The 26,864-nt window shown below is 50.8% G+C and overlaps 7 protein-coding genes across 7 annotated transcripts; 6 read left to right on the top strand and 1 right to left on the bottom strand.

Annotated features, from left to right (window-relative positions):
* Window positions 1–1,685: 1,685 nt before the first annotated feature.
* On the top strand, window positions 1,686–3,991 carry UCRPA7_3336 (putative sugar transporter protein; the record flags this gene model as incomplete). The annotated part of the gene is made up of 8 exons (XM_007915862.1): window positions 1,686–1,871; window positions 1,943–2,319; window positions 2,383–2,639; window positions 2,694–3,074; window positions 3,130–3,287; window positions 3,347–3,635; window positions 3,697–3,789; window positions 3,846–3,991. The coding sequence occupies 8 exons, from the start codon at window positions 1,686–1,688 to the stop codon at window positions 3,989–3,991; spliced, it is 1,887 nt and encodes a 628-aa protein (XP_007914053.1).
* Window positions 3,992–7,290: 3,299 nt separating this feature from the next.
* UCRPA7_3335 (putative dehydrogenase protein) lies at window positions 7,291–8,412 on the top strand (the record flags this gene model as incomplete). The annotated part of the gene is made up of 1 exon (XM_007915920.1): window positions 7,291–8,412. One exon carries the CDS (start codon window positions 7,291–7,293, stop codon window positions 8,410–8,412), a length of 1,122 nt encoding a protein of 373 aa, XP_007914111.1.
* A 1,747-nt stretch (window positions 8,413–10,159) lies between these two features.
* Window positions 10,160–11,422, top strand: UCRPA7_3334 (hypothetical protein; the record flags this gene model as incomplete). Its single annotated transcript, XM_007915950.1, has 1 exon — window positions 10,160–11,422. One exon carries the CDS (start codon window positions 10,160–10,162, stop codon window positions 11,420–11,422), a length of 1,263 nt encoding a protein of 420 aa, XP_007914141.1.
* A 423-nt stretch (window positions 11,423–11,845) lies between these two features.
* On the top strand, window positions 11,846–12,421 carry UCRPA7_3333 (putative integral membrane protein; the record flags this gene model as incomplete). The annotated part of the gene is made up of 3 exons (XM_007915930.1): window positions 11,846–11,852; window positions 11,905–12,291; window positions 12,342–12,421. 3 exons carry the CDS (start codon window positions 11,846–11,848, stop codon window positions 12,419–12,421), a joined length of 474 nt encoding a protein of 157 aa, XP_007914121.1.
* A 290-nt stretch (window positions 12,422–12,711) lies between these two features.
* UCRPA7_3332 (hypothetical protein) lies at window positions 12,712–13,787 on the bottom strand (the record flags this gene model as incomplete). Its single annotated transcript, XM_007915887.1, has 2 exons — window positions 12,712–13,462; window positions 13,648–13,787. 2 exons carry the CDS (start codon window positions 13,785–13,787, stop codon window positions 12,712–12,714), a joined length of 891 nt encoding a protein of 296 aa, XP_007914078.1.
* Window positions 13,788–14,611: 824 nt separating this feature from the next.
* On the top strand, window positions 14,612–19,544 carry UCRPA7_3331 (putative c-type cyclin protein; the record flags this gene model as incomplete). The annotated part of the gene is made up of 11 exons (XM_007915881.1): window positions 14,612–14,838; window positions 14,891–15,098; window positions 15,149–15,887; window positions 16,280–16,311; window positions 16,886–16,931; window positions 16,993–17,034; window positions 17,087–17,169; window positions 17,759–17,862; window positions 17,918–18,047; window positions 18,340–19,436; window positions 19,499–19,544. 11 exons carry the CDS (start codon window positions 14,612–14,614, stop codon window positions 19,542–19,544), a joined length of 2,754 nt encoding a protein of 917 aa, XP_007914072.1.
* Window positions 19,545–24,521: 4,977 nt separating this feature from the next.
* UCRPA7_3330 (putative nadph-dependent 1-acyldihydroxyacetone phosphate reductase protein) lies at window positions 24,522–25,469 on the top strand (the record flags this gene model as incomplete). The annotated part of the gene is made up of 2 exons (XM_007915913.1): window positions 24,522–24,742; window positions 24,800–25,469. 2 exons carry the CDS (start codon window positions 24,522–24,524, stop codon window positions 25,467–25,469), a joined length of 891 nt encoding a protein of 296 aa, XP_007914104.1.
* Between the last annotated feature and the right edge of the window lie 1,395 nt (window positions 25,470–26,864).

Below are 26,864 nucleotides of genomic sequence, written 5' to 3'. Positions count from 1 at the left end.
TCGAACTTGAATTATGAGAGAGACGGACTTTGTTCTTGGAAACAGCACCCAGCAAAATGGCAGGAGCGACACTGCACAGCACTACATTAGAAGCTTGTTGTGGTTGCCCTCTGCTTTGACAGCGGCGCTGATGGTTGCAGCAAGTGCGGAGCTCCCAAGACGGCAAAAGTGACAGACAATGCAGTAGCAGGGCTCGCTAACTTCCTACGCTAGAGATAGTGGATGACAGTGGAGCAATTGCGCTGGCGGCCATTGGCAGGCGTTGATACGCGGCCCACCAAAGTGGACTGCGGTAAGAGCAGTGTGACGTCACGCCTAGAAAGCAGCCAAGGGAAGGAGTGTTCGGAATGGTAGGCCAAGGGAGGAAACAGCGAGGGGGAAGCAGGACGCAACCTCAGACAACAACCTGAGGCGGAGTGGCCGATCCAACGCTTACGGCGTAGTCATCCCCAGAGCAACGCACACAAGTGAAGGTCTCATCCAATCCACCACCAGAGGAGGAGATCCTTGGAATGTAGTGAGCGCTCCAATGGACCCAATCGAGCACTGCCAATTCTCACTCGCAAACAGCGCTGCCAACGAGGCTTAGCAAACCTTTTCTTAGGTCGGAACCGTCGGCGCGAGAGGGGAGATTTCGAATCGAGGCTTGTTACGGCGGCAAGCCTTTTGCGCGTCTTAGCACTCAGAGCTTAGCAAGCTTAAGCCGGCTTAGCATCGGCAGAGACAGCGCTGGGCAGCGCCACCTGCTCATGCCTCTTGCGCAGAAAGTAGCTAGGCATGCATGAGTTTTGCCCCGGACTCTAGGCGCATCCTGGAGGTTATGTCAGAGCCTGAGAGACCGCCCATTCGCGAACGGGGTTCGAGCCATGCACCATTTATATTGGGGTATTGAGTCGTCGAACCGGCAGTCTATCGCGGCATGCCGGGCTAACTGCAGCGCTTCCAAGATTGGGAGGTAGCAATACCCTACCAGGCCTGGGTACATGCGACGAACAGCAGGAGGAGCAGCATCAGCCAAGCCGGTGTTCTACAGAGTATCCCGACGTCGGACGGATGCAATCTGGTGGTGCAACCGGCGCGCACGCTTTCGTTTGCTCCCCTCATGCTGATCCTACCGCCGACCCTGTTCCCTACCCCACAGCGGGGGGTTGGCGAGGGTTTTGGCCTACTACACTCAGTCTAGTAAGTCTGGGGGCTTGATACTATGCCGCCTGGTCCGTCCACTTCTCTCCAAGTGCGGAGTCCCTTACTCGTGGTCATCCCGTGGGGACCTCCAAAACGGCCCGATCAGCGTCCACTTAGCAGGTACTGTACCATGTATGTACGTACGTGCGAGCATGTATGTAGTATGTACGATTTTAAGGTATGCAGTGTAGTAGGCGACTCGCTGCTGGTCATTACCTATCGCTCGGGTGTTGCACTAACATGACTGGCTCCCCAGGGGGTGGGCGGTCGATCTGAGTAGTGAGATCGACATGACTATATAAGCTACCGTAGCATCCTGTCTGTCCTACGCGACGTCCCGGTTCGCGTTTTCATTTATCTGTCTGACTGCCTTGTCTGTGACTACTTGAGCGTAAGTGAGACGTCGCAGGTACGCATCTCGCTGTCGTCGCGCTTCTCTGATTCAATTCATCAAGTGAAGCTCTCACACCACACATACACTTGCGCCAAACACCGTAAACATGGACAAGAGAACATCCTTGGACAATGGTCCAGATCCGTCCTCGGACAACACCGTCCAGGTTACTCACGATGAGCACGATGAGAAGCTCGCATCTCAGGACCTGAAGCCCGAGCTGCCTCATGAGAATGGCGCAGGCCACCATGCTCATCATCGCGCTCTCAACATCATCGAGAATCCTCTCAAGGTAGGTTTCGCAGTTCATTGCTTGCCTCTTCACATGTCAAAATGCAATGCTAATTGGCCTGTTTCCAACAGCGCAAAACGCCTGAGCAGAACGTGGCAGAGGCCCGCGAGTTTGCTGAGACACATGGCCTGCCTGAGCACGCAACTCTCTTCGGCAAAGCTGCTCTCGTCGCCCGTGACCAGGACAACTTTGACTGGATCACTGAACTCGATGAGCATGAGCGCACCGCTCTTCAGTATGAAAAGGACCACAAGTGGCACGGCCCCAAGATGCTCTGGTACTCAATCGCTCTGTGTGCCGTCGGCGCTGCTACCCAAGGTTGGGATCAAACGGGTTCCAACGGTGCCAATCTTTCATTCCCCAAGGAGTTTGGCATCGATGGCAAGGGCAAGGATGAGTGGATTGTTGGTGTTATCAATGCCATTATCTTTTTGACCGCCGGTCTTATGTGAGCACCCCAATAGCGCTGAAGCTCCATGTTTCTCAATTGGTCACTAACCTCGTAAATTAGTGGTGCTTTCATTGTTGATCCTCTCAACCACTACTTTGGTCGACGAGGAGAGATTTTCATCACTGCTTGCTGTCTCACTGCCACCCCAATTGGATCTGGTTTCGCGAAGTCATGGCAGGGCCTGTTCGCTGCTCGTTTCGTCATGGGTATCGGCATCGGTGCGAAGAACGCTACCGTCCCAATTTACTCTGCCGAGATGGCTCCTCATCGTGTTCGAGGTGCCCTAGTCATGTTCTGGCAGCTCTGGGTCGTGGCTGGTAAGACTTCAATGAAAGACCCGATATCTTGACCTTTGCTAATTTCGCTCGTAGGTATTTTCTTGGGTTTCTGCGCCAATGTCATCGTCAAGGACACTGGCAGAATTGCCTGGCGACTTCAACTCGGCTCTGCCTTCATCCCATCTTTCATCCTCGGTATCGGTATCTTCTTCTGCCCTGAGTCTCCTCGTTGGCTCATGAAGCACGGGAAGCACGCCAAGGCTTTCCGATCCATGAACCGCCTACGGGCTCACCCTATCATCGCTGCCAGGGACTTCTACTACTCGTGGATCATCTACCAGGAGGAGCTGAAGGAGGCTCGAGGTGCCGGATACTTCTCCCGTTTGTGGGACTGCTTCGCCGTGCCCCGCATCAGACGTGCCAACTATGGTGCCTCGACGGTCATGATTGCCCAACAGATGTGCGGAATCAACAGTAAGTCGACCCAGGTCTTAACCGGGCAAAAATCAGCTATACTAACATGTCACAGTCATTTCTTTCTACAGCTCTACTATCTTCGAAGATGTCGGCTACACCTCAACACAAGCCTTGTACGCTTCTCTTGGCTACGGTGCCATCCAGGTCGTCTCTACGATTCCCACGCTGTTCCTGATTGATACCAAGGGACGACGAACCCTGACCCTGATTGTAAGTTGTGCATCACCAGTGTTCTTTCTCAGCTCGATGACTGACTATCCGCTTTATAGACCTTCCCCATCATGTGTATCACCCTACTCGCCGCTGGTTTGTCCCTGTTGAACCACCATGGTAGCCAGGGCGCTCAGATTGGACCCGTCGTCTTGTTCGTCTACCTCTTCACGATTGCCTACTCGCTAGGTGAAGGACCGGTCGCCTTCCAGTATTCTGCCGAGGTTTTCCCCACAATCCAGCGTGAGCAGGGCATGGCCTGGGCGGTCTGCATCAACAACACTTTTGCTGGTATTCTCAGTCTGACCTTCCCTCGTATGCGAACCGTCATGACTCCCACTGGAGCCTGTATGTCACCCCCCATTGACTACCCATCTCATTACGCAAAACGCTAACCTGGTTGCTGCAGTCGGTTTCTATGCCGGGCTTAACCTTATCGCCTGGTTCATGATCTTCTGCTTCGTGCGTGAGACCAAGCAGCTCACTCTCGAGGAGTTGGACCGTAAGTGGCCTTTCGATCTGATTCAAAGTACACTGATACTAATCATCCATCTACAGAGGTCTTCTCAGTCCCTACGAAGAGTTTCATCGGCTACGAGCTCAAGGTGTGGCTTCCTTACTTCATCAAGCGCCACGTCCTCCGCAAGAACATCGAGAAGCCCCCACCGATCATCGAGAGGGCCGAGAAGGACGTTACTGTCTAAGTTTTGGCAGTCTCGTATGGCGGGCGGATGGATCATGGGCTTGCGAGATGATACCCCTCGTGAGATGCGTTGCGGCCTACTCTCATTTGGAAGAAAGAATCACGGATAGGCTTATGAGCCGTGTCCGCTTACATTTTGGAATACCCCGGAACATATGTTTCACTCACATGGTCTGATTCAATAATCGATCTGAATCGGAATTTACGAAAGTATTTATATACCACGTTCTCTCGACATATACAGCCTAGAATTAGGAAGATATAATTAGAGAAGAATCACAGTAGTTGCTGTCACTTGACTTACCCTTGCGGTTCATGCCTTGCGAACAAATGAGCAGTGTATTATACTAGGAAATCTTTTGTCGGCCGACAGTGATATTGTTCCTGCAGTTCAAAGATAACGACCAAGCACAAAGATATACAGAAAGGGCTTCGTACTAGTCAGTATGATCCGCTCCAGCGTCTTGTGGCCCTGACACGCATACCTGACCATCTCCCTGAATCCAATCCTCGCTAAGCACGTATACGGCGTTGGCGATACTTTCCGGCAGTAGAAGGAGGTCAAGTGCGCAAAGGCGCTGAACATGGCGATGTTGATCTGGTTGTGCCGCTCGTCGTAGCACTCGGCCGGCAGACGCGCAAACCTCGGCATGCGCGTGGGGTCGCACACATCGCGTTCGGTAATGTACGCACCCATCCAGAAGGCGGTGGCGCGGCCGAGTAGGTACTCGGTTGCGAGGTGCAAGTTGCTGAAGGGCGCGAAGAGCTCCTGGTAGACGATGTATGCCGTGAGGAGCGTTAGGAGAAGCCCTAGGCATAGGCTCTTGGTGGAGATGCGAGGTTGGATCCTCCGGCGGGACATGGCTGCTTCCATTTTGAGAGAGTTGGTTCCTGACCTGCAGGGAGTATCAAAATGTTTGGGGAGATATGGTTAGGTAATGTCGTGAACTTGGGTGTTAGAGAGGTTGCTGGCTTTTCTTTCTTTTTTAAAAGAAGGGCGCGAGCTTAGACACGATAGCAGTTGTGGGCTATTGAATTAATTCTGTAATAAGAACGAGGACGGATATCTCAGAGTACTTATAGTACTTCTGATGTTGGGGTTTCTTTGTCTCTAATATATAATATCACTATCGTTTACAACGACGGACAATGGCCTCGTCCTTTAGCGCAGCGAGGAGGTGACGGCGTCTTTGTTGGGCCAGCAGAAACTCGGTTAACCAGCACAAGCATTGAAATTGGCACAAAAGAAGATCACTACCATCACAAAGGGCAGGGTCTGCAACAGACAGATGTGTGTAGTGGCAGCCTCGCCGTCCATATATGGAAATAAGTGGGGGTGGGCAACTTCAGACGGACGAGGTCATATAAGGGTGTTTAAAGTATCCCTAAATCAACAGCGGTGAGAAGAATAGCTCAGATGGTAGCGGCAGCGTAAATATCCATTGCAAACTCTATTAACTCCCTCCCTCAGACACGACGCCTGCCGTACACGGAACCCCAAACATGGAAGTGTTCCAGGCAGGATCCACGTCGCAACACCAATACCCATATCCGAAAGGAGGGCGCGCAGTAGATCAGGACGCTGTAAGATCCTGAGCTGGGCGTGAAGGAACGGTCGAGTATCGCACGGCCTTCCGTTCCTTTTTGATCTTTGGCTGCGTCGTGTGCGAGCTCCTCCAGATAGCTCTGCACCTCGAGCCTTGAGGCCAACTGGAAAGTCGCGTGTTCGAAACTGGCCAAGGACTTCTTTTTATTCTAAGATAATTTTAGACAACCTTACAAAACTATAACCGATATATCATAGCATTCAATAAGGTTGAACTGACCCAAAACATTATCACTCCGGCCTATTCCTTAGCCTCAACCGTCACTACCACCTCTCACTTTCGCCTCTGTCTTAACTACTCCTCCCGCTTCTATTTGTCTTAACCTCTTCCGGTTTTGCCAATGCAAACTCTACCGTCTCCAGGCCAACACTGATTCTCACCTGTGGTTCCCGCAGCCCGTACGACGCGTGATATTCCTCCTCCTCCGGCTCGCGGCCATATGTAATCGCGTTATATGGCAGAACCAGACTCAGATGAGCACCAAGGTGTGGGCCCTGGTGGACTTCTAGGTTGTCATAGAACGCTATTGTGCTGTCCAGATCCTCGAATTCGATGGACAGGAGACAACCGTGGCCTGGAGTGAAGTCGGCAGTTGGCTGCCTCATAAAGGCCGAGTAGTTTCCAGCAGTATCGCTCAGTGGAGGGTAGAATACTTTGACTACAGGCGACGCCGGGTTACTGACGTCTTTTTGTAGGCGTTCAGCAACTGCCAGCGCCATAGCATAGGGAGCGACTAATCCGTTTTCAATCCCTAAAGGCACTGACGGAGTCAGATGCCAGTTTACATCACATATTAGCGAATCCTGCCGTAGATCCGCAAATGCTTGGTCAAGTATCTTCTGCTATATTCGCCGCCGCAACTAGGCCTAAACTAACATAGCGAGTTGTAAGAATCTATAGACTCGGTCAAATCAAATTACTTAATAAGCACATATTATTTAGCTGCATTCAATGCTAGTTTATTTTCATTCAATCCTTGCCCTTTTAATCAGTTTTGCTTAGTCTATGTTAATCCTTGTCCATTCGATTTTGATAATCAGTCGCCTTCAACTCCAACGATATAGCACCGTAGTATATCATTATAATGATCGCAACTCTGAGACACATTTCGGGCTTGAGCCTGAAATTCCCGTGTCGATGTCGAGTATGCTGATTTCTGATTCCTCCATTCCGCCCCACGTGATCCGCCATCTCTCCCTCAGAGAACTTCCTCCTGGACCCAACTTTGTCACTCAACACCAGAGCTTCAAGTATCAGTTGCTTGATCTTGACGTCAACTCTTCTCGATAATTACTTTATGCGGCCCAGTTCTTTGATCCTCTTTCCCCTCTTCTCCCTTTCCTTTCATTGCCTTTCGGTTCATTTTTGAGAGTGGGTCAATGCACCCAACTTGCACGTACCGGTACAAGGTGGACAGGGATGAGAAACCCGTGTAAGATATAACGGAGGGCCACCTCCCACCGCCAAGTCAACTGAATGCAAGCAACATATAATCTTAAAATTAGCATATATCAAGTCATTAAAGGCCGGTAATAGCCTGAAATTGGGCAAGAGGTTGCTCGAGTCCTCCCGTTTCTTATATATCTTCATGCCTCGGGGGAACAGACAGCTTAAGAGTTTCTGTACGATGTGAGGTACTCAACCCTCGATCGTCTAGGAGCACAATACACTGAGAAGCAAAGGCGCCACGAAAATGATGCATCTCGGGCTTTCTATCACCTACACTCTGGCGTTGGTGACCAGTGCTCTGGCCGTCCCATCGCAACAGCTAGACACTCGCCAGCAGCAGTTCAAGTCGACAGCCATCACCGACCATGCCGAGCCATGGGCGATCGCCTTCCTGCCCGACAACCGCATCCTCGTCACCGAAAGACGAGGCAACCTGCGTCTCGTCGACCCGGCCACCAAGTCCAAGGGCACCATCACCGGTGTGCCCACCGTCGCCTACGGCGGTCAGGGTGGCCTCCACGACGTCGCCTTGCACCCCAAATACGCCGAGAACAGTATTGTGTATATCAGCTACGCCGAGAGCGGCACTGGCGGGGCGGGCGGCGCAGTCGCACGAGCCAAGCTGACGCTGAATGCCGACGGCGGCGGTGCGCTGTCCGGCCTCGAGGTCATCTGGCGCCACTCGCAGAAGGCCTCGGGCGGACTCCAGTTCGCCTGTCGCCTGCTTTTCGGCCCCGACGGTGCGCTGTGGATCTCGTCCGGCGAGATCAACCAGATGACCCCGGCCCAATCCATGACCGGCAACCTCGGCAAGATGATCAAGCTGTACGACAACGGCACCGCCTTCGCGGGCAACCCGTTCGCCAGCCAAGGCGCCGTCCAGGCGCAGATCTGGTCGCTGGGCCACCGCAACCCGCTAGGCATCGACTGGGACGCCCAGGGGCGTCTCTGGGAGGTCGAGATGGGGCCGATGGGCGGCGACGAGCTCAACCTGATCGAGCGGGGCGCCAACTACGGCTGGCCGCTCGTGTCCGAGGGCCGCCATTACGACGGCCGGACGATCCCCGCGCACAGCACGCGCCCCGAATTCGCCCCGCCCAAGGCCTTCTGGGTCCCCGTCATCTCCCCGGCCGGCTTGATCATCTACAAGGGCGACCTGTTTTCAAGCTGGAAGGGCAATGCCATCATCACCAGTCTCAGCTCACAATCAATTGTGCGCGTGACCATCACTGGTGACACGGCGAAGGAGGCTCAGCGCATCTCAATGGGTAAGCGCATGCGTGGTATCCGAGAGGACAAGGATGGCGCCATCTGGGTGATCGAGGATGGTGCTAGCGGCCGGCTCTTGAAGCTTACCCCGAACTAAACTTGTGTTAGCAAGAGACTTGGGAGGTCTGGGACCGCATGTACATGAGGGAGAGTTGAGATAGCAGTTGCCTCCGAACTTTGGCGGAGAGCTGGGATATTCAGTGAGGAGAGTTGGATCTGTCGAAAGCTTCTATCTCATACCGGTACTCGCTTCATATATTATGATCCGAAAATAGTGGGTCAAGGCTGCCATTTTTAGAAGGCCAAACATCGACACATGAACTTTATGTGAAATTGTAACCGTTCAATTCTACCCTATAAGTAAAGACAGAGTCTTTCGTAAATGTTTAGATATAGTGTTTGACCTTCAGCTGCGGTTCTTTGCAGTTCTCCAGGACTTCAATTATGTAGGTAGTAGGTGAGGCGTCCGAGTAGCGCGAATCCCGCACTGGCTCCAGCACCTTAGCATAGACACAAGAAGCAAATCCATAAAATAACTTTTCAACCTTTTTTCGTGGTCGTGGTGGTATAAACTTGGTGAACTAGTTGATGTATGTTAGAGATGGACAATCTTTAACCACAGTCGCTCAACAGGGTCGATACTACTACTATACCCTGGCTCCCAAATTGCTCCCGGATACCCTACTGTTGGGTATGCGGGTGATGGGCTTAACCAGACCCATATTCAGGATCGAATCACGAAGACAGGAGTCAACTATAAGAATATGACAACATCGTTGGATCAAAACTCTCTTTCCATCAGGAGCCAGTACATTTCAGCAACGCAGCCACCGAGAGCAACCAGTTGCATCAATCTGGTGGCTGTGCCCACGGAGGACGTCGAGCAAACAATTTTGGATACCGCCAGGAAACTCGAGGATCTGCGTGCACCGCCAAACCAGTTAGGAATACAATTTTTGCAGATTGGGCAAAACGAACAAGCAGCAAAGTGGCTGAAGATGTTGAATGACAAGCTCTACGAGATATACAAGGTCAAAGATGTAAGTTTTGCTCTTAAAAGTGGGCACTGCAGTTGCTGATGCATGGGCTTCTTAGATCGTCGATACTAGGCCGTTCAACAGCCCGAATAGGATTGACATATCGTTTCAGAAAAGGCTGGAGCAGATCCTGCTTGGTGCTATCTCGCGAGATATGGACGAGACAGAGACTGAGGAACTTAGCCAACGGCCTGGGTTGGATGGTGGCGCATGAACTAGAAACGTCAAGGAATACAAGATCATCGAAGAAGTTATGACATTTATATAGTGCATATGAAAATGCTGTTTTTTTTTTTTTTTTTTGAAGTTGTATCACATTAAAAGCTGTTAGCAGCGAGGGTATGAGCTTTGAACTGGGAAAAGGACTGCTAAACAGTCACTCCTAGGTGATATTTAGAGGGACAGGTGTCATAGCTTGGAAGGGCGAGATGATGTAGCACGCTCAGATTACTATGATCACAATAATAGGGCAGTACTCACATATAAGTAGACACTTGATGATGAATGAGAGATAATGTGTTTAAAAATAATTATAGAGTATGGATGATCCAAGCCTCGGAACTACTAGGGTTTCATCCGATCGATCTGGGCGACTTTGTCACCGTGTATGACTCCCACTTCTTGAATTCATCTAGCCTTTACGCTTCTAGGCGCGCTTTGAGAAAACAAGCTATCCGCTGCTGGGTATTCTGATCCAATACACCTCTCTCTCTCTCCAGCGTATCCGCGCTTCCTGCCAAATCTTCTCCTTTCAACTTCATTCTCATGAACCACATACCACGCGCTCTTTGAAGGAGATACCACGAGATGGTACTGATAACTCTTAGAGGAAAGGGTGAGGCGGGCTACGTCGACGAGGACCCGGTCACCTCTTCGGCTGAGCTCTTCCAAGACCTCGCTGCAGATTGGAAGGGACACGGACTGAAGACGACAGAACAGCTCGATGACGACCTTGAGATCTTAAGCAATGGTCGCGATCACCAATATGTCTGGATGACATCCTATGAAGACATAGACAGCACTGCTGCCAGTGCAGCTCGTCCCAAGATTATCGCCAACACCCAAGGCTTTGCCGGCGCCATGATCTACGCGTACCAGAATGACCTGAGCATTGTCATTCGCCCCGACGATGTCTGGCTTGCCATTCTCATCCAGTTCAGCTTCTACGTAAACAAGCACGCAGATGAGCTCCGCCCCAAGATTGCCGGCTATGACGGAAAGAAGCCATTGGAGATCGACCTGCGCCACGACCTCAACGACAAGAGCCTGCGCGGGCTCGCTCAGAAGATCATCAACACCCTAAGCAAGGACGTGATCACTACGAAATTTGCGTCAAGCTTGCTGCCTTCATTCAACACCACGAATGAGACAGACAGGTGGGTCGCGACTATCGCGATCCTCGGATCGCTGAAGCACTACCTGGAGGACGTACCAACTGGCAATTGCGGCCTTGTGAGCGTCAGACTCGACGGAAGAAAGCCAGATTGGAAATCGATCTGCGACCGCGTGAAAGCGCTTGGCGAGGGCAACTACGGCGAGGAAGTAAAGGAGTGGGCGAGCTATCTCTCAATCGTGTGCGAATACTTCCTGGCATCAGTGGAGAAGCGAGGTACGGAGGAGATCAAGTCCTTCTGGAACCTGATTTGCCATGTTGGCGGGAGACAAGAGGAAAACTCAACTCCGACACTTGGCGGTTGGATCACGGCGTTTTGTTTCTGGGACCCGGATAGAAACCGGATCAGAAACTACTCGCCCGAAGAGATCAAGGGGATGTGCGCACGGGATGGGGAGGCACGTCAGGATGTGATGCTGAACGGCGTCCGCTTCCCGGTCATCTCGACTGAGAAGTCCATCCCGGCGGGCGTGACGGAGTTTAAGATGGTTGTGGCTCAGGAGCATGAGGGTGTTCAGTACGAGGTGTCAGTCATCGCTGGCTTGATGGCGCTGAAGTGCATGAAGCACGCGACGGGCCGTACAGGCTTGGACACCATCCAGCTGGTGCCGGGATACTGGATGGTCGAGGACGACTGCAAGCCGCTGTGGACACCGCAGAAGGCTTTGTATGATTAATTGGAGATTCACGAACGACAAGGGAGCTTACAAGCGTATGGTGAAGCTTGCGTATGGAGGCAAGCAGGAACAGAATAGAAAGATCGGGTTCCTGATTGATACTAATAAGTTTGCTTACCTACAAAGGCCGACGGATTTGGCTCGTTTATATGCGAGCTAAAGCAAGGTACTTATTAGCGTGTTTACCAAGAAAATCCCCTGCAGCTGACAGAGCTCAGCTGGTGCCCAAAACTTCGAGAGTGCGGCGCTCGCGCACTTGCGTTTCTTTTCTTCCTATCGTATTATAGGCAGAGCATCAAAGTCTTGGTTGTGGACAATCATATCGTTTGTATTTCTGTTGAGAACATGGCTGCAGGTGGTGCATCGCCAAAAATCTGGCGCGATTATGTTTGGCTTGGTTTCTTTGTGATATGTGCCGCCGGCATGATCCGTAAGGCTGTCCGCGTATCTCTTTCGAACTCGAAGACTGACCAGTATTTCAGTTGTTGACGGCGTGGCTCATTATCCCAAATGGCTGTACGAACCAAAGGACGCGCCACTGCACTTCCTCCAGATCCTTCGGGATTGGTACTTGGGGATGTTCAATGATCCTTTTGTCCAAGAGGACAAGGCTCCCAACTGGCTTAAACCATTCGTTTTTCTGGAGTTTACCTTCTTGTTCCCAACGGCCGTCTACGCTACATACCGCCTCAGCCAAAAGAAGGGTACTACTGGCCAGCTTGAGCTGCTGTTGCTCATCTACGGCTTCGAGATGGCTATCAGCACCTATCTCTGCATCAATGATATGGCTCTCTGGGACCCTGTGGCATACCCTACCGCTGTGAAAAATGCATTCATCTACCAGATCTACGGGCCATATGTTATACTCCGTAAGTGACGCCTGACTCCCATACCCCTGTCTGACCTAACATTTTGGAAGCCGGGTTGCTGTTCGTTGATATGTACTCGAGATTGCTAGCTCGCTTTAACAGTACAGACGTTGCAAAAAAGACACAGTAAATGCACCGTCATCATGCAGAAGAGAGAGAAAAAAAGGGGCAGGCGGTTGGTGGAAGGAAACTGGTTAGTATTATCACGATTTAACATTGTATTATAATGATTTGACATTCGACGGGTATTCGTTCTGCAAAGCGTGTTCGGCGCTAGCTTCGTACAAACTCCTAATAACACATCCATGGCGTTGAAAATGGCCGCCAAATCGTCCCATACTTTTACCCCTAATATGTACAGATAGAAGCGTTGGTCTACCGTCATGATACAGGCATCCCGGATCGACTCGCGTGAGACTTCTAATCGACGTTCCTCTTTGCCATGCCCCATCCGTTGCCAACCCCATTGACCCCATAACCCAGCGGTGTTGCTCCGCCAAGGCTCCGTCCCTTGAGTCTCTTGGGCAATACCATGCCAAAGAAGTATACACCAGCGATGCACGCGCCTGCCAGGAAGGACACCAAGCTGTAGAAGACTGTGCTGGCATATATGTGCCCCCCCATGCCTTGCCATTCTACATGGCCTTCCGTCTTGGGCAGCGCGGGAGTCGGGAACCATCTGACGCTGAAGGTCAAGGGCAATGGGTCACCGATGACCAGGCGTTTCGTCTGGCTTCCCTCCATATGGCTCAGGGGACTCGTGCTATATGCCGCTCCACTGTCCAGAACTCCACTATCATGAGGGTGGATATGATGTTTCGGTGTGCTGTGTAGTAGGACGTTTAGATGTGTGCTAATATGTAGATGGCTCAGCTGCAGAGTGCCCGCTAGGGCAAAGACCAACGGGATGTATTCTCTCTCGGCGGGTTTCTCTCCAACGGTCTCGATGTGCGGCGGCGGACGACTTGGCAGACGGCAGGATAGCGGCGCGTCGGAGTGGATATAGAACTCGAGCAAGTGGAAAAAGGGGTCGGAGACCATGGGGATCGTGCAGTTGACCTCATCTTCGATGCCGTAGTGGAACTCGAGCGACTTGCCGGTCTCGTTGCAAGCCGGGAAAGGAATCCATTGGATTTCGTGATTCTTAAGCTCGATATGCTCGCCGGTTTCTCTATAATTGAGGATGCAAGTCAGCGACCATTCGAGAGCGGAAGTGTAGCGACTGCAAGGGGCCAAAGAATGCGACGCTAACGCTAGAGTTTCCTGAGCTGCTACGACGTGAGACAAGCAGTATGAGGCTCAAGCTACGACATCGTGACCCTTTGAAGCACAAGCAGATCACTGCTGATAACTTACGAGCTCCGGTTCATGCACTCGACGCCAATGGGGGCGCCATAGTGATACGAGGGTAGCGCGAGCTGGTTAGCGGCGACGAGGTTGCTGAATGACACCAGGAGGAAGACCAAGCCGAGGAGATGCTGCGGCGCAAAATCCATTTTGACCTCTTTCGCTCTCCCTCGCGCTGCGATTCCAAACAGCGATTGACTATGACATTGACCTGGACATTGCGATGTCGTGTGAAGAGAAGAGAGAAAGCCAAGGCAAGCTAAGAAGCCAGTGGACAAAGGCTACGAAACTCTGGCGCGATAAACGTGGCATTGAAGATTAGTGTGGCTGGAGTGACCTTATCAGATAACGCTCGGCGCGCCGAACATCTGGGCAGATCAAGCGAAACCTTGACTGAAAAGAATCACGTTAGCCACAGGATTCCTCATATCACGAGGCAGATATACTGAATGCGAACCATCTAGTACAAGGGGAGAAACGAGATCTTCTGCCTATTCACTCAAGCAGCTAGAGTTCACAGGTTAAGGAAATCCACGTCCCTACAAGTACTTGTCCCCGCGATAAGCCACAACCTTATTACTGTACCGCACCGCCACATTTGGGCGTCGGAAACTGGACGAGGTCATTTTCTCGAATCCACGACTTCACTCGAAACTTGTCCCAAAGGCAACGAATCTACCTAACGACAACTTGCGCACAATACCGGAACGTACTCGTCGTTTCTGACAGCATTTCTCTCGATCTTTAGCGAATCTTTGGGACGGAGGGAATACGTACAGCCTCTGGGGCTGATATTGCTCTCCGGCAGGACTCATATTCTGGCAATCCTGCCTGCGTACCTAGGGTACCAGATCAACAAGCACCTCGGTAGACACAATAAAGACGCATGAACCATCGCGAGTCTACGATACAGTAGGTTGAGGTTGGAGACGATCGTGCGTGGAGCATGGCACCGCACGCCCCTAGATCCCAGATGGCCCAGCAGCTTCCTACACCAGCTACGCCTGCGCCGCCGGTGACCGACGAGCACCCGCCCGTGAAGGGGCCTAACCCAGGCTTCATCTCTATTGCGAATCAGTACACCTTCGAGCAGAAGATCCGACGTATGCAGAAGGAGAATGGTTGCGATCCAGCTAGGGAGGATAGCTACCGGCTGCAGGGCGTCCAGCTGATCGAGTCTGTTCGCGAGGCATTACAGCTGTAAGATCTGACCATATGCCGCATCTGATACTCAAGCTGACAAGAAATTCAGTCCGGTCAAGACGTTCGATACTGCCTGCACATACTATCACAAGTTCCGTCTCTGCTTCCGCGATGCCGAATACAACTATCAGGATGCATCTCTCGCGTCTCTATTCGTGGCCTGCAAAGTGGAAGATACGATCAAGAAGTCTAGGGAGATTCTGTGTGCGGCGTATAACCTCAAGAATCCTTCTCAATCTACCACTCAAGACGACAAGGTAAGACCATTGATTGGGATTGAGTTGGGCATATACTGACTAAACACAAGATGTTCGAGCAACCCTCGAAGATTATCATTGGTCTTGAGCGCCTCATTCTCGAGACAATTGGGTTCGATTTCAGAGTCAGGTACCCACAGAAGACGTTGATCAAAGTGATACGGCAGCTATTCACTCCTGACGAAGCACGGGAACTCATCCCCTTGGCATATCAAATGTCGCTTGATCTATACAAAACATTCGCGCCTGTCAAAGAGTCGACGTTCACCATGGCTTTGGCTATGGCTGAGCTAACAACGCTCATAACAGACCGCCATGTTGAGAAGATGAGATCTGTGGACCTGACCAAGTATCATACAAATAGGGGCAGTGTGGTGGAGACAATGCTCGATCTTCTAGATCTTTACACACAATTCACGAAGTCAACAAAGGTCGGCAACAAGGTCGATCTCTCCAAATTTATCGACATCAAGATCAAGCTCAACCAAGAAGTGGAGGCGACAACAGGACTTTCCCGGTTCCAAGATCTGTGTGAGAGGTGTGAGGTTGATGACGAAAGAAAGTACCCGATAACACCTGGTTCAGCAACGTCACCAGCCACAACAGGCTCGTGGCCAGCGAGCAGCTCACTCAAGCGGGGAAAGCAAGGTGGAGAACAGGGAACCATGAGGTTTGTGTTTGACGCAGAGGAGGCGCGAAAGGAGCAAGACACCGTTGCCGAGTACTTCAAGGAGGAGTATGAGGAATATCAAATTGAGGTCGAAGAGCCTATTCCCGAGTCCGAAAACCGTGGCCACCACGGCAGAGATAGAGGGAATCACCATCACAACAATCATCGGCATCATCACGACTCGGGCTGGGCACCCTATCATCGAAATCGACAGCACCATGACAACAGGCATAAGGGAAGGAAAGGGGGATACTATTAGCACTAGATTTTGCGACAGTGCGGTTTGTGCATTATTTTGGCGGATTGATCCGGCGTTATCGGTCTGAAGATACCCAGTGGAATAAAATCAACAAGTTCATTCATTCATATACCTCACGATTTGCCGTATATGGATGATGCCCGACACGTTCACGGCGAATTTCTCGGGTGCCAAGCCGCACCGATTAGCTCTCCGGGACTAGCGGCTGCTCGCGATGAGGAGGTCATGTTGTAGTCACCACACAAACGGCAGCATTCTATTCGTGTGGTTTCTCCGCAGTCATTGTACGTCCAGATTCTGGGGAACATCGGCTGTCCCGTCTTGGGCCGTTTCCCCACACCTCGTCTGCCGAGTGGTTTTGCGGGGTGCGTGATCCAACATCGGAACAGGCTTCTCGGTCTACACTTGCCCGCATTGTTGAGTTCTACTGACACTGACAAATGGCGAGATGAACATGAAGTGACCCTTGCCCCTCCCTCCATGCCCATCTCATTAGTTTTGCCGTTGTTTACCCTTTAGACGCTTCTTTGCGACCACAATTCCGCTCTAAATCCTCAACCGGCCCCGCCTTCTCCAACTCTCCTGACGTGTTTCCCGCTGTCTGTTCCCGTCATCAAGCATCTTAGGCTCATCAAGATGCAGTGCCACCCCGCAATTAGTTCATGGATACAATGGTCATGTTTGCTAGCCGTTGTGCAGAAGGGCCGATTGCGATGAACTTCCCCTCAGCATTCTCATGGAATTTACGAACTCAGGGAAGGATTTAAGTAGACTATCCTTGTAGAATGGACATAAGTTACCAGTTCATTCGCACGCCGATTCAAATTATAGCGGGCAGAAGTCTATTGACCTTGGTAGGTGATCTGGTGTAATGTTAATGTATTCTCAACTGAGAGCTGGCCTTGTGGGCCTTGCGGCTCTGGGCCTTTATGCTCGCCAAGCTGCGGCTCAGTCGCCGATAACAGACGACACTTATTTCTACGGGCAGTCTCCTGAAGTCCCCGCCCGTAAGCAGGCTCCGTTTAGCTCGGGCAGTCTCTAATCTAACATTGAATCTAGCCATCGCCAACGGCTCGGGGAATTGGGCCGATGCATATTCCAAGGCAAAGGCGTTTGTAGACCAGCTGAGCCTAGAGGAAAAGGTCAGTTCAGGATTATTTCATGGGCATCAAGACAGCTAATAGATTATTAGGTAAACTTAACTGGAGGTGTCACGTCAAATTCGGCATGCTCGGGTATTATACCTGCTATACCTCGCCTTAACTTCCCAGGCTTGTGTCTGAGTGATGCTGGCAATGGCCTTCGTTCAACCGATTTCGTGAGCAGTTGGGCCTCGGGCCTGTCTGTGGGCGCTAGGTCTGTGCAGCTTCTTCTTCCCTTTTGTGACGAATTGTATTAATTATAACGTAGTTGGAATCGCGACCTCGCACATGAGAGGGCTGTTGGCATGGCTCAAGAGTTCCGCAAGAAAGGGGTAAATATCGCACTTGGTCCTGTTGTAGGGCCCTTAGGGCGTATTGCATCCAGTGGCAGAAATTGGGAAGGTAAAATCGTCAAAGAGGTCCAAAAGGCCGACGTTGACACCGTATAGGCTTTTCGAACGATCCTTACCTTTGCGGCGCGTTGGCATATGAAACCGTCGACGGCATTCAATCCACTGGAGTTGTCACTAGCACGAAGGTGGTGCCAATTGTTCATTTCAAAGGCTACTGATATACTGACGAATTGTAGCACTTTATTGCCAATGAGCAAGAAACAAACCGCAACCCGAGTGGAAATGTCTCTGCGGTTTCCGCGAACATCGATGATAAGACTATACACGAGTTGTATCTCTGGTGTGCTACATAGCTCTCCTTCTCCAGGCGAGAGCTGGCTAATCTTTGGTCACAGGCCTTTTCAGGATGCAGTCAAGGCTGGAACGGGTAACATCATGTGCTCGTACAACCGTATTAACAACTCCTACGGTTGCTCCAACAGCAAGACTCAGAATGGGCTTCTAAAGACCGAACTTGGCTTCCAAGTAAGTTTCTATGATTTGGTATCAGAGTATCTCTAACATTATAGGGATTTATCGTGTCTGACTGGGGAGCGCAACATGCCGGTGTGGCAACGGCGCTGTCAGGTTTAGACATGGTCATGCCTCGTGCCTCTCCTTTCTGGGGAGCAAATTTGACTGCTGCCGTCAATAACGGCTCGGTTCCCGAATCGAGGATCGATGATATGGCTACTAGGTAAAAATTCTTTGTTGGTGGGAATATCTACTAAAGCTGATACTTTGTAGAATTATTGCAACTTGGTATCAATTTGGACAGGACAAGATTTTCCCGAACCCAGGCTTTGGAATGGCTAAAGACTTGACCTTGCCTCATGAGACCGTCATCGCCACTGACTCCGCGTATAAGGATACGCTCTACAATGGAGCTTTGGAGGGGCATGTCCTGCTGAAGAACGAGAATAACGCGTTGCCACTGAAGTCACCGAAGCTGATATCGCTATTCGGGTACTCCGCAAAAGCACCAGACCAGGATAACCCCAGCTCTGCAGGATGGAATGGCGGAAGCCAGTCTTTAGGCCCACTAGATTCAATCACTAACAATGGCACAACTGTTCATTCTCAGATTGCATCAAACGGCACGCTGGTCTCGGGAGGTGGCTCGGGGGCAAATGAGCCAGCTTACATCAGCTCTCCCTTCGAGGCCCTTAGCATCCGAGCTCAGCAAGATGGGACACATCTGTGGTGGGACTTCCAAAGCTTCAACCCACGCGTCGACCAATCATCTGACGCCTGCATTGTTGCTGTCAACGCGTTCGCTTCCGAAGGCTGGGACCGGCCTGGTCTGCATGACGACTTCACTGATGGCCTCATCGAAAATGTTGCGGCTAATTGCAGCAACACAATCGTTGTCTTCCACAATGCTGGTGTGCGTCTCGTTGACCAGTTCATCGACCATCCAAACGTGACGGCTCTGATATTCGCCCATGTACCAGGGCAGGACTCAGGCAAGGCTCTGGTTTCGCTGTTGTACGGGGATGAGAACTTCTCTGGCAAGCTACCCTACTCCGTCCCGAAGAACGAAACGGATTTTGGTCCACTGGCAAATGCAACGGAACCTGACGGTATCTACACTCTCTTCCCGCAGTCCGACTTCAGTGAGGGGGTGTACATTGACTACCGTGCCTTTGATGCCAAGGACATCACACCACGATATGAGTTTGGGTTCGGCTTGAGTTACACCACCTTCTCGTATGCTAATATCAAGGCCTCATGGGCATGCTCAAAGAAGAGCGATCCGTATCCGACAGGCGAGATCATCCCTGGCGGACACAAGGATCTGTGGGATGTTCTTGCTAAGGTCACGGTCGACATCACCAACACTGGCAAGGTTGCTGGGGCGGAGGTGGCTCAGCTGTATGTTGGAATTCCGGATGGCCCGGTGCGGCAGTTGCGTGGCTTTGACAAGCCGACGATAGAGCCTGGAAAGACAATCACGGTGACGTTCAAGTTGACAAGACGTGATCTGAGTACATGGGACGTTAGCGCGCAAAATTGGTTGTTGCAGAAAGGTGACTATACTTTCTACGCTGGTTCTAGTAGTCGCGACTTGCCGGTGAAGTCGAGTCTGAGTATCTAGAATCACTAGTACGTGATTGAACAACCCAATGATATCGCTGCCCGTCTTTCGCCGGGTTGCAATTCTTATAACAGCTATTCTGGCGTCTTTGACTCACGTAATCCTATTACATCGTACCGGTTTTGCTTTGCAACTCTGAGTTGTCGATATCAAACCTCGTCAAGTCTTTCTGTCTAACTACTGAAATTGCCTTGGTCACACACTGTTTTACCTCAATAATGAAACAGGGCAGCAGTGCCTACTGCTGACCAACACCCACTCAAGATATCACATAGCATACACACAAAAAGAAGCCTCCAGGGCAAAAAGAACGTATTGAGAATGAAGGGGTAGCCATTCTTGTTGAAGCGAGTAAAAATGAAGTAAGTAACAGCAAATGAGTCACCTGATTGCTGGCAGGGGTAAGACCATGCTCCCCTAACTCAATAGTCTTATCTTAGAAGCCTGGAATATTTGATTTGCTCGCTACTTCAACCTATGAAAATCATTTATTTCTGTTACACGGATCTAAAGAGAGAGGTTTGATAAACCCTCATAGCCTTGTCTGTGACTTCCCGTTTTCACCATTTATAATTCATTGATAGGAAATACTTTGAAGCCTCAGCCTAGTCATCGATGACATCTGGAGTCCATCAGTTTCTTCTAGACTGAAACATCATCTACTCCTCAATTGACAAGCAGCCATGGAAGCGCTGGCGGCCATCGGCCTCGCGTCTTCCATCATCACGTTCATCGATGCAGGTGCCAAAGTCATATCGATGGCCCAACAGATTCAGTCTTCGTACTTCGGCGTTACCGAGGAGAATGCAGAGTTGACATTATGTACGCAAAGAATCAAGGAGCAAGCAGGGGTCCTTTTGAAAAGTCCCATTGCTCCTGATCCTTTTGAGGCTGGGTTGATAGAAAGAGCGAACGAATGTGTTGCACTCTCCGATGATTTACAACATCTGCTCGAAAAGCTCAAATCGGCCAAGCCGGGATCCAAAACCGCGACTTTGAAGGCTCTTGGCCAAAATCTTGTCAAGAAGGACAAGAAAATAGCACTGAAACGCCGTTTGGATGATTGTCGTCACCAGTTGGAGCACCAACTAATCATTGTAGACGGGTGAGACAGCCGACCTTACACTGAGCATCAGTCTGACATGAAATTAAGCTCTAGAACTATGCGATGTTTGAACGAACTTATTGCGTCTGGAGCCTCGAGAGATCAAGACCTTCACCTCCTCACTCAGAGCATGGAGACATTGAGCGTGAGTATGAAGAAGATAGACCTGAGTTCTGAAGCAATGAAGCAACTTCAAAGTCTCCTTGAGCGCTCTGATCAGGCCGTAAATACTACACTGCAGCATAAAGTTCTCAAATACCTAGAAACCGATAAATTGACAGATAGGTTCGACGAAGTTGACGATGCCCACTCGAAAACGTACTCGTGGCTATTCACGAACGAGGACGAGGAAACGCCCCGGAATGAACATCTATCTTTCACACCTTATGGTGAATACGAAGCGAGAGCTTCTAGTTTCAAGCGACGTGAAGCAAAGAAAATATTGACAACCTGGCTACTCGAAGGGCATGGAATATTCCATATCTCTGGAAAACCAGGTGCTGGAAAGTCTACACTCATGAAGCTGCTGTGTGACCACCCGAGGACAGAGGAATATCTGAAGAACTGGGCTGCCGGAAGTAAGTTCATTATTGCAAAGTTCTTCTTCTGGAAGCTTGGAACGAAGATCCAGAAGTCAATCAAAGGTCTAGAGAGAGGATTATTGCACTCTGTTCTTTCTCAGAACTCTGAGCTTCTCAGAGTCCTCTTTCCCCAGCAATGTGTGGCAATTCGGCAGCATAACAGTGTCCATATCAGTAATGAGGACGTTGAAAAAGCCTTCAATACTCTGGTCACTACGGGATCAGCAACAGGATCCTATAAGTTCATGTTTTTCATCGATGGGCTAGATGAGTTGGAAGGAGATCATGCGATTCTGATACGTCAACTTTTCAAATGGACGTCTTTACATGCAGACAACTTGAAAATATGTGTGTCAAGCCGGGAATGGCTCGTCTTTCAAGAGCGACTCTCGGGTTGTCCACGAGTACGACTTCATGAGATTACTTATAAAGATATAAGCAGTTTCATCGAAGATGAATTAGAGAAACATGAAGATTTCATCTTATCAACTTGTCAAGGGGAAATCCGAACCCTGGCCTACAGCATCGTTCACAAAGCTGAAGGAGTTTTTCTGTGGGCTAAAATAGCACTTCAAAATCTTCAACAAGGATTGTTTGTTGAGGATCGAATCGAAGACCTTAGAAAGCGAGTTGACGAGTTACCTTGTGAACTGGAAGATCTCTATCAATCTATCTTTGAGTCCATTTTGAAGAAGAGCTCCCGATCAGACCGACTCAAGGGCATGAAGACCTTACATTTGCTCAAACAATGGGAGTCTCATTACTCTGCTATAGACCTACCTCAATGCTCACTCTTTGTTTACTCATTTCTTGACGAATACGACAACGATCCGGACTGGGCTATGAAGTTTCCATTACAGAAACTAGGAGAGGAGCAGTTATCTGGAAGACTGCGTCGGGCTAGAAAGCAAATTAGCTCACGGTGTCTTGGACTTGTAGAGAATCACTGCGAATTTCAAACCGGGGCTGCGAAATATCCCAATTATAAGGGTGAGGTGATCAGATTCGTTCACAGCTCCATCTACGAATACCTTGACCGAGATCATACACCTTCCGTCCTTGAGTCGGCGACATGCGAATTTGACTGGACAGACTTTTGGTTCCAAGGCTCAATCGCAGCGGCTATGTCGTTTAGTCCCGATGATGAGGATTGTGAACTTGAAATGAGCATCGAATCTATGGTTCAGGTTGCGATGCGGAGCCCATTATCAGGTATTAGCAGGGCAACTCAGTCTTTACATGCCTTTGCCAACATCATATATCAACACGGTCTCTTCCCTGTGACGTGTTCATACAACCTTTGCATGTCCACTGGAGGACGATGCAGGGAAAAAAAGGTTTACAGCCCAGCAGAAGCAGTCAGCTTTGTGGCAGCTTGGGAAGCATGGTACCCGTTCTTCTTGAGAGATGATAATCCTTTTTTGTACGAGAACACTGCTATGCTTCATCCATTGCTTTTAGAGGCACTTCTCGGAGCTCTCCTCTGGGGGGGACCTTCTTCGTGGTATTTTTACTGTTCTACGTCAATGGAAGAGAAACTGAAAGCCCTAGTGGTACTAGAAGATTGCTTAGAACACCATGTGGCACCTGATGTCCGCATGGCTTGCTGCGGACGCGCGCCTCTGTGGCAAGCATTCATTTTGAGAGCTGTTGACACTTACTCTGATTTAGCTCTGGTGGAACCGTCAATCAGATTATTTCTTCTATACGGTGCAGATTCTTCATTACAATTTAGATTGCAGAACTTCCGTCCTGCCTGGAATGAGAACGGCTATCGATTGACAGTGAGATCCTTAGCGAACGATAGCGAAATCCAAGCGGATGGTTTGTTTTCATTCGGGCCACTGGTCGAATTATGTCAGAAACATGATGGGGTAGTGGATTTGAGGCAGCTCGTTGAACTTTGGTTCCCTGGACGGCGTTCAAGAATCCTGCAGATGCTGATTGATCGAAACCTGGAAAGGGGAGGGCCACCACCATCAACAGAAGTGAATGAGCTGAAGGCTGATCGAAGTCTAGATCTCAATGTCCGGGAAGGCTTGATCTTTGAAAACTATGAAGCATTATTACGTCGTTGAGAGATAATTAGCTATGGGAGCCACATACTATTAAATAGCAGAACTCTCTATCCGAGATGAAAGATTTAATACGCATGAGAAAGTCGATGCCTTGAATATCTGAGGTCTATCAAGATATCGAGCCCATTAGGTCGCCTATTGGAAAGGTATGATACTTTCATAGTCCCATGATCGATACTTCTGTTACCCTGCATATTACAATGTGGTACATGTAATTCTACGATGCTTGAATTCAGGATCAAGAACTTGTGAGATTAGGCGGGAATTTTGGTCGACCGAATAATTGTAGTTTGGACGGCCTACACTATGAATAATACACCCAGTTCTCTTATAATTAGCTGGGGTATGCCTCCGGAAAGCAAGCTCGAGATTGCCAACAGTGGTAGAACAGACGGGGCGAAGTTGTCAACGCTGTCATCTTATCTGACTTTGTAGCACTCTTTGGCATTGAAGCTCGCCGTTCTGTCAGAATCATTTGACCGACTTGTGGTGGGCTGCTTGGTTGCCGAAGGAGTGGGTACCTACCAGGCATGCTACTAGCAGGCTCATAGAATCTTACAAGAACATGTAAGTAAGCGCAACAAACTGCCTAGTTGGGTACGCCAACTGAGATGCTTATGGCTGAAGAGTTCTCACAAATTTATACGCATGCACGAGCGTGTTAAATTCCGCACGGGATTGGGGGATCGCACGGCAAGGGCAGTGAGTGATCTTGCCTCGGTCGGAATTGACGCTATCAGTCATTACGCGAGGGCGTGTGCGCGCGTGGCTTTCTCCAGTTCGGCGGCCGCGACGAAACGTGATAGTTCACTAATTGAAGTGTCCACGGCGGCCGACACTCATATGTCGGAAGTCCCGCAAGCATTTGTTTTCAGTTGTTCCCATCCCCGTGTTTCGTCTCCTTCGAGGTCACCTTTATTCAAGGTCATGCTTGGCTCTCGATCGAAATGTCGATTCAACCGGGACAGAAGACGGTGCTGATCACGGGGTGAAGTGTCAAGGTGCCTCCTCAGCCCAGCGTGTTCTGACTGACTATCGTCCAGATGCACGCCTGGTGGTATCGGGTATGAAATGTGCCTTGCTTTCAAGGCAAAAGGTATGTTGTCCATCAAGAAGATGATCTCTCCCAGCTCGACTGAGGCGGTCAAAGGATTCCATGTCATTGCGACGGCCCGCAACCCCGCCGTGATGCAGACACTCGCTGGCGAGGGCATGAGCTGTCTACCGCTCGACGTCACCGATGAAGATAGCGTCGTGACCTGCCAGAAAGCAGTCACCAAACTGACAGGCGGCACGCTCGACATCTTGGTCAACAATGCGTAAGTATCGTCTGCCCTAAAACCCATTGTAAGAGGCTTGAAGCCAACCCACCGCAGCGGCCGCACGCACACCGTCCCCGCCACAGACCTCTCCATCCCCGACGTCCGCCAGACGTTTGAGGTCAACGTCTTCGGCGTGATGCGCATGGTGTCGGCCTTCGTGCCGCTACTCATCCCCGCCAAGGGCCTCATCATCAACATCTCGTCGACGTCCTCGCTGATACCCTACGTCTTCGGCTCCGCGTACACGGCCACCAAGGGTGCCGTCAACAGCTACAGCCGCACGCTGCGCCAGGAGCTGCGGCCGTTCGGCGTCCGCGTCATGGTCGCCCTGCCCGGCACCGTCAAGACCAACATCACGCAGCTGCCGCGCAGCCTGCCCGAGGGCAGCCTGTACAAGATCATTGAGGACATCTATCAGTGGCGGCTGACGTTCTCCAAGAAGACGGCGAGCATGCCGCCGAGTGAGTACGCGCGCAAGCTTGTTGAGGATGCGCTCAAGCCTGAGTGGCCTGTCTTGTTCAGGAGCTGGCTTGGACGGCCGGACTGGCACTATTATGGTGGCATGGCAGGGCTAGTGTGGGCGGCCAGTGTCGTGGGCGAGTGGACGACGGACATGGTCTTGTATCGCATGATGAAGATGCCGGTGTTGGAGAATCTGTTGAAGCAGGAGGAGAAAGGAATTAGGGTCGCGCCAGTGTCAACGGACAAGATGAAGGTCAAGTAGAGGGATTACTGCCAAGAGATTGATGCTGTAAGACGCTTGATGAATGCGAGCCTACGCCGCAAGGCGCCTTTGTAAGCTCGTGATTGGCGCGTGGCTCGACTGCATAGGCTATTGCCCTGCTGATGGCCGTTTCGATCTTCATGATTGCAGTGGTGAGTCTGTGACACCCGTGGCTTTTCTATATTTACTTAGAGTACATTTTCTACAAAGGAGAAAGGCAGAGGCCATTCCATGATCCCAACGGCAGCATAAGGCCTCACGAACCACCAGCCACTGAAAACGAACCAGGTGATGACCCACGCATAACCAAGCATTCGGTGAGAAAGGCAGGGTTGCAAGGTTGCTGTGTCTTGTACACCATTTTTTGCAGATGTACTGCTCTGTGACTGCCCGCTAGACGTTGCTCGAGGGTACGTATCCATCACCAATTTCTCAGCAATGGCAGCAATTGGCTGTGCCGTAAAGAATATCCCCATATCCGCGACGAGATTCTCAATAGCCAGGTAGCCCGGGCAGACGACTGAGATGCTTACGATGTGGAAGAAAGCGCTGATGAGGAAGGCGGTGGCTAGATGGATCAAGTATGCAGAAGTCGATCGACGAGGGAGCTTGAGCAGTGCAACTATGCCATGACTGAACCCAAGAACGGGCTGGACCGAGGTCAATCAATGAGAACGATCGATTAATTGTGTGTGAGCCTACCTGACGGATGTAGTCGTGCCAGAACTTGCCCCAGACGTTGGCGACAGTGTAGCAATTGAGGATATTGCCAAAGAGCGGCGGCCAGTCCTGATTGATCTTAGATATCTTGTATATAGTCCGGATAGAAACAGAGCACGTACCTCCGGTTGGTTCTGTAATAGACCAACACCGATGGCAGCAGAGACATCGAATTGCATCGACATTATCGCGTAGGTCGATGCCCCCATGAGCAGCTCTAGGAACGCTATCCTGCCTATTGTTAGGACATTCCAGGCCCACTGCTCGGGAATGACTGCTCTTTTCGCCGCGAAAAGACAAATATCGAGTGCTAGATATGCGACCAACGCCCGGAACACTTTTCGAGCGACGAACAAGACCCTTGTGAGGCCCTGGCTCCTCACAGCTTCCCTCTTCGCTTTGATCTGTCTGCTCGCAAAGTTCCAACCAACACCCCGAGGCGTAGCGACCAGTGCAGCTGCCCACCGCAGCTTCTCCCAGCTGAGGTCTCGTGGACCTGCTCCGCTTGGCCCCTTAGGGTCGTCTTCCCGCCAGAACTCACGCTCGGGAATGTGCAATAGAAGCTTCTCGACTACCGGCAGGATGAAGAACCAGGGGCCTGTCAAGCCGTATTTCATGGAACGGCTGCTGCTGCCCACATTCGACGGCCATGGCGACGAGAGGCATGCATAGTCA

Source organism: Phaeoacremonium minimum, assembly GCF_000392275.1.
Source record: "Phaeoacremonium minimum UCRPA7 unplaced genomic scaffold PA7_03_scaffold_270, whole genome shotgun sequence".
NCBI lineage: Eukaryota > Fungi > Ascomycota > Sordariomycetes > Togniniales > Togniniaceae > Phaeoacremonium > Phaeoacremonium minimum.
This window is presented reverse-complemented; position numbering and strand designations above follow the sequence as displayed.